Source organism: Varanus komodoensis, unplaced genomic scaffold (assembly GCF_004798865.1).
Source record: "Varanus komodoensis strain SLA01 unplaced genomic scaffold, ASM479886v1 scaffold24, whole genome shotgun sequence".
NCBI lineage: Eukaryota > Metazoa > Chordata > Lepidosauria > Squamata > Varanidae > Varanus > Varanus komodoensis.
In genome coordinates this window covers 1-14011 of record NW_025335641.1, presented here as the reverse complement: position 1 = coordinate 14011, position 14011 = coordinate 1, and the positions used below count along the sequence as shown (strand labels likewise).

The 14011-nt window shown below is 40.2% G+C and overlaps 1 protein-coding gene across 7 annotated transcripts in view; it reads left to right on the top strand.

Annotated features, from left to right (window-relative positions):
• Positions 1-14005, top strand: part of ZZZ3 (zinc finger ZZ-type containing 3) — a 54590-nt gene extending 40585 nt beyond the window's left edge. For 6 of the 7 annotated variants that reach the window (XM_044432315.1, XM_044432318.1, XM_044432320.1 and 3 more), the window contains 3 exons: positions 11756-11894; positions 13334-13481; positions 13558-14005. In XM_044432315.1, the coding sequence (XP_044288250.1) occupies positions 11756-11894; positions 13334-13481; positions 13558-13718 (448 nt within the window). In that variant the 3' untranslated portion in view covers positions 13719-14005. The remainder of the gene's footprint in view (positions 1-11755; positions 11895-13333; positions 13482-13557) is intronic. The other variant, XM_044432322.1, reaches the window with a different exon arrangement.
• Positions 14006-14011: the final 6 nt, after the last annotated feature.

Genomic DNA, 14011 nt, shown 5'->3' with positions numbered 1-14011 from the left:
GTCTAAAGCTAGATTAGCGCAACATATCATTTGAAAGCCCCATGTATGAACCCAATAATTTAATGATTTCATTTTTTAAAAAATGTTCGGCCCCGCTATCACATCAGAGCAGCCAAACCAATGACAGAGGAGTTCTGACACTGCTGCCTAAGAAACCCCACTTTAACAAAATAAGTGGATTCAACAAAAGTATGGCTGTCAGAGAATTTTAAAAAGAGATGTGCAGTTTAGATTAGAACTAAACTAGATTGATTAGGTAATTCTCCTAGCTGGATTAAGTTTTTGTGATAGTTGGCTAGGATAATAGCAATCAGAAATTCTTGTTTGAAACTTGAACTTTATTGTGATTGTCAGGCAGTGCCTGCAACCTCTGAAAACTCTTTAGGCTGAAATGAGTTTCTGCATGTCCTCTAAAGGGCTATTGAATTTTCATTATGTATAATTGCTAGGAAAAAATAATTATGTACAAACAGATGGAATTTCCTTCCTTACCATGGAGAAGTTCCCTGGGCCCTGAAACATCAGATTTTTTTGTCTACAGATCCAGAAATTTAGATGACTGGTAGTACAATCTTTTTACCTGTTTATGTCACTGTTACTGTCTATTTTCAGGTAAGTGTGCATAGGATTACAGTCTCTATCTTTTAACAGTAAGCGGGAAAATGACTGGTATGAAGGGTACTGTCTATCATTGAAAGCGAGAAAAATGAAAAATTCTCAGAGGAGAATTAAGTAAGTTGCAGTGAGTTCCTTGAAAGGAAAAAGATGGGATATAAGTATTTCTGAATATTGATGCTCCTATTTAGTATCGGCAAAAGTGTTTGTGATGTTTAATAAACAGGATAAAATTTCAGATTGCCTTCCAGATTGCCTTCCAGATTAGAGCTTGCATTTCTTTTCAGGACAGTGATTTCTATTGTAATTGTTTGTATTTTAAATTGCGACCAGGGGGTAAAGTGGAAACAACTTCAAGACTGAAAATATTTCCAGTGATGAAAAGGGAATGTTTATAGAACATAGGTAAGACAAAGTTATAATGAAGTTGTTGACCATGATTCCTTACCACCCGAAAAAGATAGGATTTTATTATCATAACTGAGCTGTATTTTTAATAGCTCTAGCCAAATTGAAGCGCAAACCATAATTACCATCTTCAGACAGAGAATCAGAACATAGCCTACAATAGTTATTCTAGTGGAGTACCTGAAGTAAAATTACAGGCCAGGGAATTTTTTGGGGGACTATTTTATTTTATTTTATTTTATTTTATTTTATTTTTCGGTTTATATCCTACCTTTTTCCAGGGGCTCAAGGCAGCTTACATCATTCTCCTCCTCCATCTTATCCCCACAACTTATGGCTCATATAACTAGACATCAAGCCATTTTGATTCAATTAAGGGCATTTGCGTTAACCTTTTAAAACTGTTATCATACTTGATTTATCCCAGGCTCCTATTGAGTGTGTGCTTCTGGATTTTTTTGCCCAGGGAGATTCATGTGGCTGCTTATATAGCTGTCCTTTCAGAGCCAAGGCAAGATTTTGTTTTCCCAGTCATTTTAGAGAATCTGTGTTGCTTTTGCAGTGGTACCTCGGCTCACGAACGCCTCACTTCATGACCAAATCGGGTCGCGAACAGAAATTTCAGAAAAATGTTGCCTCAGTTTGCAAACTATGCATTGGGTGATGACCACAATCATAGCTGTGTTGCTGCATGACTGCGACCACCTTCCCTGTATGAACGCGACCACAATCACGCCTCCCCCCCCCCCCCCCCCCCGTGTGGCCCCCCCCCCCCCCCCCCCCCCCCCCCCCCCCAAGCACAGTTGTGGCCAACCCCCACCCCCCAGCCCAATCGCTATCGCACGATTATGGTTTGGACTCTCCCTCCAAACAATAACCTCCCACCTAGGTTAGTGTTCTGTACTGTATTTTGTTACTTTGTTTCAAATTTTTGTGATTTAAAACAATATTTACAGAACGGATTAACCTTATTTACATTGAACCTTATGGGGAAATTTGACTTGGCTCGCGACCAATTCGGGTAGCGACCAGAGTCATGGAACGGATTAAGTTCGTGAGCCGAGGTACCACTGTATCTCTTTTATTTTGCAAGCTGCTACTTCTGATTATAGCATTGTTACTTTTTGGAGCACCGTAAAAATTAAAAGTTAAATAGAAGTGTGTGAATCTTGGAAATCAGGTGTTTCTGCTTGTATCTCCCGTTATGCCTCACCAGTGGCTTGATTTGATGTAAGTCAGAGATCAAAACATCTGGAGGGTGATAAATTACATGTTAGTGCTCTAGATAGATAGTTTCTTATCCAGGAGAACATGTTCCTGTGCCATTTGGGGTAGCTTTTATAATCTTTTAATTTATTTACTTAATTGCTTCTCAGATCGTATGCATTTTCTTATAACAAATTTCCATTTGATAAAGTTTCACTTTTGTTTTAATTTACTTAATTTTAAAATGGTTTAATGTGTTTTAAATTTGACTAAGACATCAAACACAGGATACAGCACATTCAAACTAGGTTGTAAAATAATAGTTATTGTTGAAAAGTAATTCTGTATCCCAGAACACAACATTGTTAGCTTTGGAGAAAAGCCCAAGCAAGCATTTTCTTGACCCTAGTCCTGAAGTTAGTACAAGCAAAAGCACACAGTTTCTAGTGAAGCTCACTGTGCTTGAAAATCACACTGTAGAAGTTTATTGAAAGAGTTAATGGATAGAGGAAAACAGAAGTCTTTCATGCAGTCTTTCATTGCAGGCTTTTTTTCTACTATCAAGAAAAAAGTAGAACCAGTTTACATGTATTTACAGAGCAGAGGGAAATGGATGAGTGAGGCTGGTTATTGTTTAGCTAAGGGCTCAGGTGAAGGAGGGTATGAGGTATGGCAGGGGAGTTTTAGCAAAGAAGATATATGGAAAAGGTATATGATTATTTTGACAGAAGTGATGCTTTGTACCCTGTAAAAGGGATTATTAAAAAGGCTATTTTGCAAATATTTTGCAGAAGCAGGATGTGCAGGTGGCAGTTTTTACCATGAATGACTGAAACATGACTGAATCATGATCATAAAGTTCCATCAATCCAGACTATTCCTATATGTTCAGGCGTGTCCCTTAGGCAAGACTTATATTGGTATAACAAATTTATTTTATTACTAACATGACCTTGGGCTAAGTTGTTATCTCATAGGGAAAGACCTGTTCACATCATGTTACTTTGGGCAGTTTTCATTTTGCTGAAGCAAAGTGTTTATGGTATCAGACTGTTGGGTCTATTGTTGGAGTACTATGGACAATATCTTAACAGGACAGAATTAGAGAAACACTGCCTTCTCAATTGGATGTACAGAATGCACATCTGGGATTAGAAGCTATTGCATACTTGAGCTTGAAGGTAAAGGGCTCCTTCCTACCTTACATAATGCTCAATATAGACCATGTGACCAGATGCTGCACACTGTCAGATGCACTGTGTATATGATGGTGTGCAGGACCAAATAGAGCAAAACATTTAATTTTATGAGACATCTTGTGTTATTTGGTAGTACTATCATAGTATGTTGATTTTCAGAGTCTGTTTAAGGAACCAGTATTTCCCTTGTCCCAGAAGCGTTGAGCTGCACTGTATGTATTCAAGTGTTTTTAATCACTTACTTTAAATATAGATAGCTTGAGTAATAATTTATCTCTATGACTGGAAACAATAAAAATAATAAGGGAGCCATTTAGGTCATATATTAAAATGCAGTAAATGTAACAATATTGGATAGTTTTAAAACATTTCCAAAAAATACTGCCTACAGAGCAATGATTTATGTAGATCTACTTAAGAACGATGTTTTTATGTGGGGTTTTTTGTTTAAAAAGTCTGATTTTTCACAAGCTGTTGTGGGCAGGATTTGCTGCTACCTTTTGTCATACTCAAGAGTATTACTCAGGCATTTGTTATAATAGTCCTCTTTAGTTGATAACCATATAGTATAAAGATAAAGGTGACAGAAGTAATTGTAATTATCTTCCCCTGGAGCAATCGGAAATCACTGATACACATTTAATTATAAAGTAATTTCAGTCCTTACGATAGATTGCTTTGGTAAAAATAAAGTTGTACGAGTGCCAAATGTAAATGTAAGTAGACTGGCAGAGGACATTGTGGCAACTTAGAGATGAAATTTTAATTCAGATTATAATGCCTACTTTAGATACTGGACTGCAAAGAAAAGAATGTATGATTTTCCAAATATTAAGGAAGCTGTTCCAAAGTTTGCCTTGACTTCCTATATCCCAAAGGCTTTAGAATAATTAGTAAGTAATTTGTAATTAGTAATTGAATTTGAAGAGTTGTAGTATCTTGTTGATTTTTCAACACAAAACCTGCTAGAATCTTGCTGTTATTAGGCTATGATTTTATTAATGTCAAAAGTCCTTGCTTGGCTTTGGTGTGTACGGCTGTGACCAGGGAATAGTGTGTATTACAAATAAGAGTCTGTACCTCCACCCCTGCAAGACAGGGATGCCTGCAAGGCATGCATTGTTGCATCTTACAGAGGTTGACTGCCACAACTCTTGTGTCTAATAACTCTGCAGCTTCACAAACAAGAATCCATACTTACAGCTTCCATTTAAGGAGCAGGATAGGCCTCTTTTCCAGAATTTTCCTTAATCTCCTGAAAACTATGGTAGAATGTACCATGTGAACTAGGAAGTTTGGGTAAGACTAAGATCAAGCTAGACAAAAGTACCAAATAAACTCCAGTTTAAAGTTGAGCATATTTATTCAAGAACCAAATTCACTGTTGCTTTTAAAATAGGATATAAAATAGAATGAATTAGCCAAGACTTTATAATCAGGAACTTAAAATCCTAATAATAACTCCCTAAATCAGCTTATAGGGAGAGGGTGGTAACATCTGACCTAATGGAAGTCGTACAAAGGTATTTCTTTATGGGCTATGTAACTCCCAGAGAGAAACTAGGGATTCAAACTGAACAGGCCTGGAATGAACTAAACATTTTTCTTCTTGATGGTTCATTCATGAATCTGTTTAATATAAAGTGGGTCATGGAGGAGGCAATTCAAGGCAGCTATTATGGCAGGTGTAGAAATCTAGATTATGGCTGTCTGGTCAAGATGCCTGTAGATGACTGGTCAGGGCTGGGTATTATCTTTGATCAAAAGCATATCTAGAAAGGTGGTATGAATATACCATCTGCCTTGTTATAGTCCGATTCAGGGTGAATTTGATTTAAATCAAATCGATTTAACTCACTAGTCAGTAAGACTAGATTTAATCATGGTTTTCTACATAATTAGCATGCATGCATTCCTTTCTCATAGGTAGAGGAATGCCATTAAAATATTCCCAAACTGGGTCTCTTTTACAGCCTGCTGCCATTATAGGTTTTCTCCTTCAGGGAAAGAATAATATGAGAAACCTCAGGCTGTACAGAAAAAGATCCGAAGACTTGTGGAGTATTCTGCTCAAAAAGTTTCACTTTCATTTTTACTGCTTGCCCCTCTCTCCTCACACTTAGCTTCTTGTGCAGGTCTATTCCATTCCCAACCATCTTCTTCTGTTCATTGATTTTTTTTAAACATAGCACTTAAGAGGTAAGTAGTTGATTCTGTGTACATAGATTTGCAAATGAACAATGGATATTACAGATATTATCATAAGTGCTTGGTTTTATAGTTCTCAGAACTGTGAATTTGTGTCTGCAGTGATCACATGTCCCTTCTTCACAGCAAAAATGTTACAATCTAAACATACAGTATTGAGAAAAATACCTTAATCCTGTTGTTCCTTTGCAAGGAAGATGCTCTGGCAGGGTCACAGTGACTGGTTGAACAGCCATAAGGGTATGGCTCCACAACTTGGTTTTGAGCAAGACTGCTTGCTGTTGCTTCACTAAGGGGACTGGTTCACCTGTATCGATCTGAGGGATGCTTACTTTCATGTTCCATTCAGCTGGACTATTGGCATTTTCTTCTCTTCCAAATTGGGACTGATGCTTTTGTGTTGTCTTTGCTCCTGTTTGGCCTCTTCACAGCCTCACAAGTCTTCACCAAATATAGTACCATAGTATGTGCTCGTCTCAGGCTACAAGGAATCAAAGTTTTTCCTTGTCTGGATGCATGACTGCTGGTTGTCCTATCCTGGGAAGATTTCTTAGGACTCAGATGACCTCGTGCATTAACACCAAGAAATTTGTGCTTCTTCTTTCCCAGTCAGTCCTCTACACTGGGGTGAGGCTAGATTCCATGACAGCACAGGTTTACCTTCCTGTTGACAGAGTGGTGACACTGGTTGGTTTGGCCCTGCAGCTACAGATTGAGCCCAGGACACTACAGGTACAAAGCAGGTACAAAGACTCCTGGGTTTCATGGTAGCAACTGTTGTGGTCATCTGTTTTGCGAAGCTACAGGTGCTGCTGCTACAAATTTGGTTTGTGTGTGCCTACTGGCCCCAGCACAATTCAGTCCAGAAGCGGTTGGTGCTTCTGCATTCCATTCAGGTGAGCCTCTCATGGTGGACCCTTGAACACAACCTGGCAGATGGGGCTGCTTTCACACCCAGGGAATTGGACCTGACAGCAGATGCATCACATCAGGGATGGGGTGTAGTGTGCCAGCAGAAGGACTCACAGACTCTGGACTGCTCAGGATCACATGCATCATATAATTTACCTCGAATTCCTCACAGTCCAGAAAACATTACTTGCTTTTTGGCTCTTCCTCAGAGGAAAACATGTTAAGGTTGTCTCAGAAACACTATATTGGTCTTCTGCCTGAACAAACAAGGCAATCCATGGTCTGCATCCTTAACCTGTCTCACGCTGCAGATCCAGGACTCGTGCCATTATCATTGTAGCCATCCATTTGGCCAGAACCGGCAACATCACAGCAGACGCCCTGAACAGAAGGCTCAAGGAGACTCACAAATGGGAGCTAAATCCAGACATCCTGAAGCAGCTCTTCAAGACTTGGAGAACCCCATCTGTGGACCTTTTCACCTTGTTGAAAAGCACAGCATACAAGGTCCTGTGCTCTCATGCTGGCAACAGTCAGGGTTCGTTGAAAAACACATTCTTTCTCTGATGGGAAGAAATGTTCTACCTGTTCCCACCATTCCTGCAAGTCATCAGAGTGCTAGCGAAGATCTGGAGAGAGAACACCTCCTGCATCCTTGTGACCCTGTGGTGCCCAGAGAGGCGTGGTTTGCCCACCTTCTGAGCCTGTCAAATTGTCCTTTCATCTGCTTTCCAGTGAGACTAGATATCATCTTTCAGGACCAAGAGATAATCCTGCACCCAGGTGACAGGGCCATCCATCTGATGGCATGGAGAATTGGCCAGTAGATCAGGAGACTCCTCTTGGTCCCAAGAGACAGTTGATCCTGGATATGGCACCACAGCTGAACCTGAGGCACTCCCACAAGGCCAAATGGAATGCCTTCACAGCTCTTGCCCAGAAAGAAGCATTCAAACTCTCCATGGCATCTGTCCAGCAGATACTCAACTTCCTGCACATGCTTCACATCAGAAGATTAAAATTGTCCTCTGTCAGAGTCTAGTGGTGATTTCTGCCTTCTGCAAGATGGTTAAAGGATTCTCAGTTTTCTCTCATCCTTTGTCCCATTGGTTCCTCAGAGGTCTGCACAACCTGGTCCCACCCATCTGTTCTGTCATGCTGGGTTGGAACCTGTCAGTGATCCTGCAGGCCCTTATGAAACCTCCATTCAAGCCCTTGGCCCCTGAGGATTTACACCTTCTCTTCTAGAAGATAGCATTTTTGTTGGCAGTTACTGCAAACAGAAGGGCAAGCAAACTGTGCTCATTCACATTGACCACCACTCCTTACCTTCCATAAAGACAATGCAGTTCTCCAACCCAACCAAATGTTCTTGCCCAAGGTTGCATTGGAGTTCTGTCTAAATCAGAACATTGTACTACTGGCATTCTTCCCAACACTGTCCACCCCAGTGGAATCAGTGTTCTGTGCTCCCAGTGCCCTAAAGGCACAGGCATTGTATCACTCACATAGCAAGTCCTTCTGCTGGTCCCAGAGGCTCCTTGTGGAATATGGTGAATGATCCAAAGGTGAACCCATCAGTGTCCAGCAACTTGCTCACTGGATCATTGTGACCATTAAACAGGCTTATCAACTGGCTGGACTGTTGATAGGCCTTCTCAAACAGCCAAGGGCGCATTCTACCAGCACAAGTACAACATCTACAGTGGTCATGCTGGCATTTCACTGCAGGACCTCTGCAGAGCAGCGATGTGGTCCAGTCTGTCAACTTTTGTCCATCCCTGCTGACTTGATGTTTGCACCAGCCAAGATTGCTCTTTTGGCCAAGCAGTCTTCCACTGATGACACTGTCCCTTCTCTGTTTCGAGGTAAGCTTGCTAGTCATCCATACATATGATGCACAGACACCAAGAAGAAGAAAGTAAGGTTGTTTACCTGTAACTGACATTCTTCAACTGGTCATCTGTGCAACAACTGCACTCACCAGCCCTGCTGTTTTTAGTTTCTGAATCTTCTTCTTTTCAGACCTGTACAGGACCATTACCAGCTCTTCCTCAATTCTGAGGCCAAAACGTTAGTACCATGGGAACTGGGAAAACAGCAAAAGCCCTGCCTTTATATACAGGAAAGAGGGAAGGGAGGGGCTTCCACCAAAATGAACTTAGCTAGGAAAATCTTTCCAACAAAAGGCCCTGTGCAGGCACAGAGCCCGTATGTATGAATGTACAGATACTACTCAAAGAACATCAATTACAGGTTTACAGGTAAGCATCCTTTATTCTCGGAGGCTGCTGGAGCACCTGAGGAGTCTGGCCTTGAAATGATTGCCTCCATTTTTCTCATCACAGTCAGGAATTGACTCACATTCCAAGTTGCCCCCACCCCATTCCACCCACTCCACTGCTTCTCCTGATCAGCATGCTTTGGGAATGTGCACCAAGAGGAACTGCCTTTCTTAATTCCAACACCTATGACTCCTAGAAAGCATCTAGAGGGCCATAGGGTTTTTCAGACTCCCAGATCTAGAGTTGAAAACAGTTATGCGCACAGATCCCTCTCCCTGCCTGCCCCTGCAACTAGTATGGACTTGAACCACATCTACCATTTTTCCAAATTCATGAGAATGATCTTGGAGAAGGTGTTTTGAGGACAGGGAAGAGAAGAGATCAGCACTTACAACATATAACACATTCTGGCAGTGTCTCAGCTTCTTTCACTCCCCCTCTGAAATCAGTTTTCTAGCTGCTTTGCAAGGTGGGAATTGTATAGAGGTGACCTTTGCTTCTGTGCTTTTCTGGCTCTGCCTAGGAAGCCTATAATCCTTCAAGTTGAGAGGGCTTTGAGCATCCCCATTGGATTGTACCCTGAAACACTTTATAATGCAGCTAAACAAGCATGTGTTCCTCTGAACAAATTCTATTCTGAGCAATGTTGGCGACATACAGGTATGTGAGGGGATGTCACATGGAGATGGGTAGAGACCTGTTCTCCCCTGCAGAGGAAAGCAGAACGTGCTCCAACGGAGCAAAGCTCAGGGAGCCAAGGTTCCATTTGGATGCCAGGAAGCACTTCCTGACAGTCAGGACCCCGAGGGTGTGGAATGGGCTTCCATGAGAGGTCGTTGAGGCCCCGTCGGTGCAGGTGTTCAAGGATAGGCTGAACATCCACATGGTGGGCATGTTGTGAGCGGAGCCGGCTGGTGCCGGAGGTCAGACTAGATGGCCCGGGAGGCCCCTTCTGACTCGCTATGTTTCTAATGCAAGGACGAAATTTGTGTGTGTGTGTGTGTCTTTAGACATTGCTATAGATGACCTTTCTATGGAAAAGCAGTGTTATTTTAGCATTATTGGGCAATAGATCAATATTTTCTTCTATGCTTGTCCTTTTTGTGTGTCTCATTTGGAAGCAACAGATCAGAAGGAAAATTCAATTGATACAGCTGTTACATTGAGTTTATTAACATGCTTCTGTGCTACAAAGAAAAGTATTGTTAGTGTATTAAAGTTCTTACAGTTGCATTATGAGATTTTTACAACGTACTTTCTTGCTTATGCTGATAAAACTGATGAAAAGTAAGATACAAAAGAGTGCTGGATTAGTGAATATAAATCTGAAACAATATTGTAGAGGAACTGGTAAATGGATGTAGGATTTTTTGCAATGTTTTTATTCATAGGCTTGCCATAAGTCAGAGGTGACTTGATGGCACATAACAATGCATAACAAAGCTCTTTTCTGAATTTGCTTTGGTAAGGAAGCAGTCATCTCAGTCTAGCTTACTAATTGTTATAGGCAACTGATCTTTATGTTAAATTGTGCTGACAAGTGTCTTACTTTTGCATGGTCTTTTCACTTCTATGAAAAATCTGTTAAAGGGCCATATAAGCATGATCATCCACCCCCATGCTCCCTGTATTCCATATCTCCTTTTTGTCACCTCCCTTTTGCCCTGCTTGCCTCAAGACAAGGGACAAAAACTTTTTTGTTTGTTTGTTTAGCTGTGCATTGGGAAACTAAGGTTTTGTTCTTAATGCAACAAAGAATCCCATGACCATCTGCATTTCTATTGATGAGAACATGTATATTTGCAGATTGATTAAATAGATGTGCTATTATGTGGTTATGAAGAAAAACTGAGACCTAAAAATAGAACAGGGGTATCTCTTTGATAATGCAGAGCAAAAGAGATGAGAGATATCTGTTTCCTGTGTAAAGACTGTATTGCTATGAATTGCAGCAGTGAAAGGCGAACTATGTTATTTTCTGTGCAAATGTGTATAATGGAGCCCTGATTATTACTACTGCTACTTTTTAAAATGATATTGTAGCTTTGGGAATCTGCAATTTTGAGCTAGTGAGCAGTGGTGCCTTACCCATTATTCACATTCTCAAAGCCACCCTATCCAGCTTTTAAAAATTATGCCTGTGGGAAAGAAGTTGTTGTCAAAATTCTAAATGAAAAGACAGCTAGTAGGGAAAAGATTAGGCACCTCTCTTCTCTGGCTTCTCTGCCCAAAGTCACAGCTTCTTAAGGCTACGCATTTTTAGAAAATACTGTGTACATTTGTGTGTAACATGTAGTGGTCTCATAGTTATCCTTAGATGATAAAGCTTGCTGACATTACATGGCTTTGTTATATAGCTAGATGTGATTTGCTAAAAAGGTATGTGGCCATGATGTAGTAGTCTTCCAGTTTAGGAATTTGTCACAAGGAATTGTCTCAAAATTAGACAGCATCAACTCTTTTTAAAATATTTTTCTTGCCATTTCTTCTTGTTAGCTTGAGGTACATTAGAAGGCATGCAATGCAATAACCAACAACTTCTGATTTTTGGAAATATAATCAATATTTGAAAATACATTCACTTTTCCTTTATCCAGGTTTCAGGCAGCTAAAAATTTATGGCGGGCAGCTAGAAATTTATTCTGCAAAAAGAAAAAAGTTATGGTTTAGTGGCTTATTCATTATCTAATTTCTGTATTTTTAACTAATTCATAACTTTAAAAAAGTCAGTGTTGCCTAACTTATGACACACTTTGCTGTTTTTTAATTACTTTCAAGATATACATTCCTGTTAAAATCAAATGTTTTGCTTGACTGTTTCAGATAAGTGTACTCATCTATGCTCAAGTTTTGTGTCTGTCTTTTGCTTTGGTCATTGTTCCTAGAAATCTGTAGTGAGTTTGTTTCCCTTTGTCTCTGTAGTTATCAGAGACTTTTACAGACGATTGCGGTACTTGAGGCTCAACGTACTCAAGCAGTTCAAGATCTTGAGAATTTAGGCAGACACCAGAGAGAAGCCCTGAAAGATCCCATTGGATTTGTGGAAAGTCTCCAAAAGAAGGTATTGCAGTGGAGATTCTTAAGCACTTCTGAGAGATGTTTGATAACTAATAATTTATTTCCTGCAGAAAAGTAAATGTAGACAGTAAATTTGGGGGAAAAGGTGGTCCTTATGGCCACTAGAGCTTTTTATTCTTTAAATGCACCACTTGTTCAAAGCTGTGTTTGCAAAGATTATGTAATTGGGCTTTGCTGGCTAAGGGCCTGTCAAGTATGAGGGGAAATAGTAGGTATGAAAAGCTCTAGTTTCTGTCCTTAATATCCCTTTCCTCCAACTCCCCGCTCAGGAACTCATTCTCCTGAAATGGTCTAGGTCCTGCTGTGTTCTCGTCTGAGCAAGAATTGGAAAAGTTCTCCATATCCTGCCTTCCTGCTATGCCTGATTGAGGGACAGAGCAAACCATTTCTCCAGAATGTATACCATACCTCCTTTACTCTGCATTGATACCATCTGGTAGTCACTATCTTGCTTAATACAGATAGCCAATACTTTGGTTTAAACACACACACACAGAAACTTCATCAACATATCACAGTCCCTGAATGCCTTCGCTCCTTTCATACATTCAGCAGGGGTAACACTGAAACAATATCATAGAAGATTAAAGTAGCTTTATGCCCTCTCACCCTTGTCTTCCTGCCCACCCATCCATTGTTCTCCTGACAATATCTTTCAGTATGAACTGGGACTTTTACATGAACATTGGCTCACATGGAGACCCATGTGCACCCTGCATCTCTGTTTGGGCTTGATTCCGACTGAAAGCTATCTGTGGGTAGGGGATGTGTCACATACCTACACTAATGTTCCAAACACTTTGTTTCAATATCACCTCTGTAAGTAATATTACATGTACTTGAGGGTTAATTTATTTGTGAGTTTTGCAGAGTTGGCAGCAACTGGATGTGTTTTCCAGTCATGGGAAAGTAGCACTGTCAGTTTCTGATCAGCCCATACATGTTTCTGGAACAAATAATATATGAACATATAATTAAAGGGAGTTAAAGTATGAGAGTTAGAGGGAAAAATGACCTCACTTACTCTGACCATTTCTTTAGCTGAGTAAGTTTTTGTTAGCTATGGTAATTTCTATTTCTTGGTCTCCTCCTAGTCTCTTATTGTAATACATTTGTGTGTAAATGCAAGTTTGAGGGAAAACAATACTTTTCAAATAGTTAACAAAAGGCAGCAAGAGGAGATGACACTGTGAAAAGGTGGCTATTACTCTTTTAAAATGACCTCCAATCACTGTGTTTTCCTGTTCATATATATATGCTCTGCTATGTATTACTGTTCCTTAAAATTGGAAGCAGTATAATAAGGTACAGTTTGAGACCTGATTTTGCCTTTAAAGAAGTTCAAGGTTATGTAATTTCATATACTGTCATTTGAGCTTGTGCCTTCTTTGTGTTAATTTTTCTTAATTTTAATTCTTCCAGGTTGATGTAGGGCTTCCCCATCCACAGAGAGTTGTCCAGCTGCCAGAAATATCCTGGGACCAATATACTACAAGCCTTGGAAATTTTGAAAGAGAATTCAAAAACAGAAAGCGTAATAGTAGGCGAGCCAAGCTTATTTTTGATAAGGGTGAGCAAATACATAAATTGATTATATGAGAAAATAGCCAGGTACATTGTAATAATTAATTTTCTGTTATTTTCAGTAGGTTTACCTGCAAGACCAAAAAGCCCCTTAGATCTCAGAAAGGATGGGGAGGCTACTTCATACTCTGTACTGCCTTTTAGTGACTGTCCAGAAGTGTCAACAAACAACCGGCCACAGGTTAGTGTTTCAAAAAAACAACATACCAAAAACCATAATTAAAATTTTATGTACTAGTGCTTTTACTTAGATTTAAATCCTGACTTTTGAGCAAATGAGCCTCATGGCAGCTTACAATAGATTTATGTACACACATGTGCAAAAATCCCAAACACAGCAGTCCTTAATCCTCTAACTTAGCCTTCCCTAACCTTGTGCCTTGCAGACATGTTTGGATTGCAACACCCAGAATTCCCAGTCAATGGCCCTGCTGGATGAGAATTCTGGGAATTGCTATCCAAATGCCTCTGAAGGCTACCAGCTGAGGGAAGACTGCTCTAGCTAGTGTATAGAAC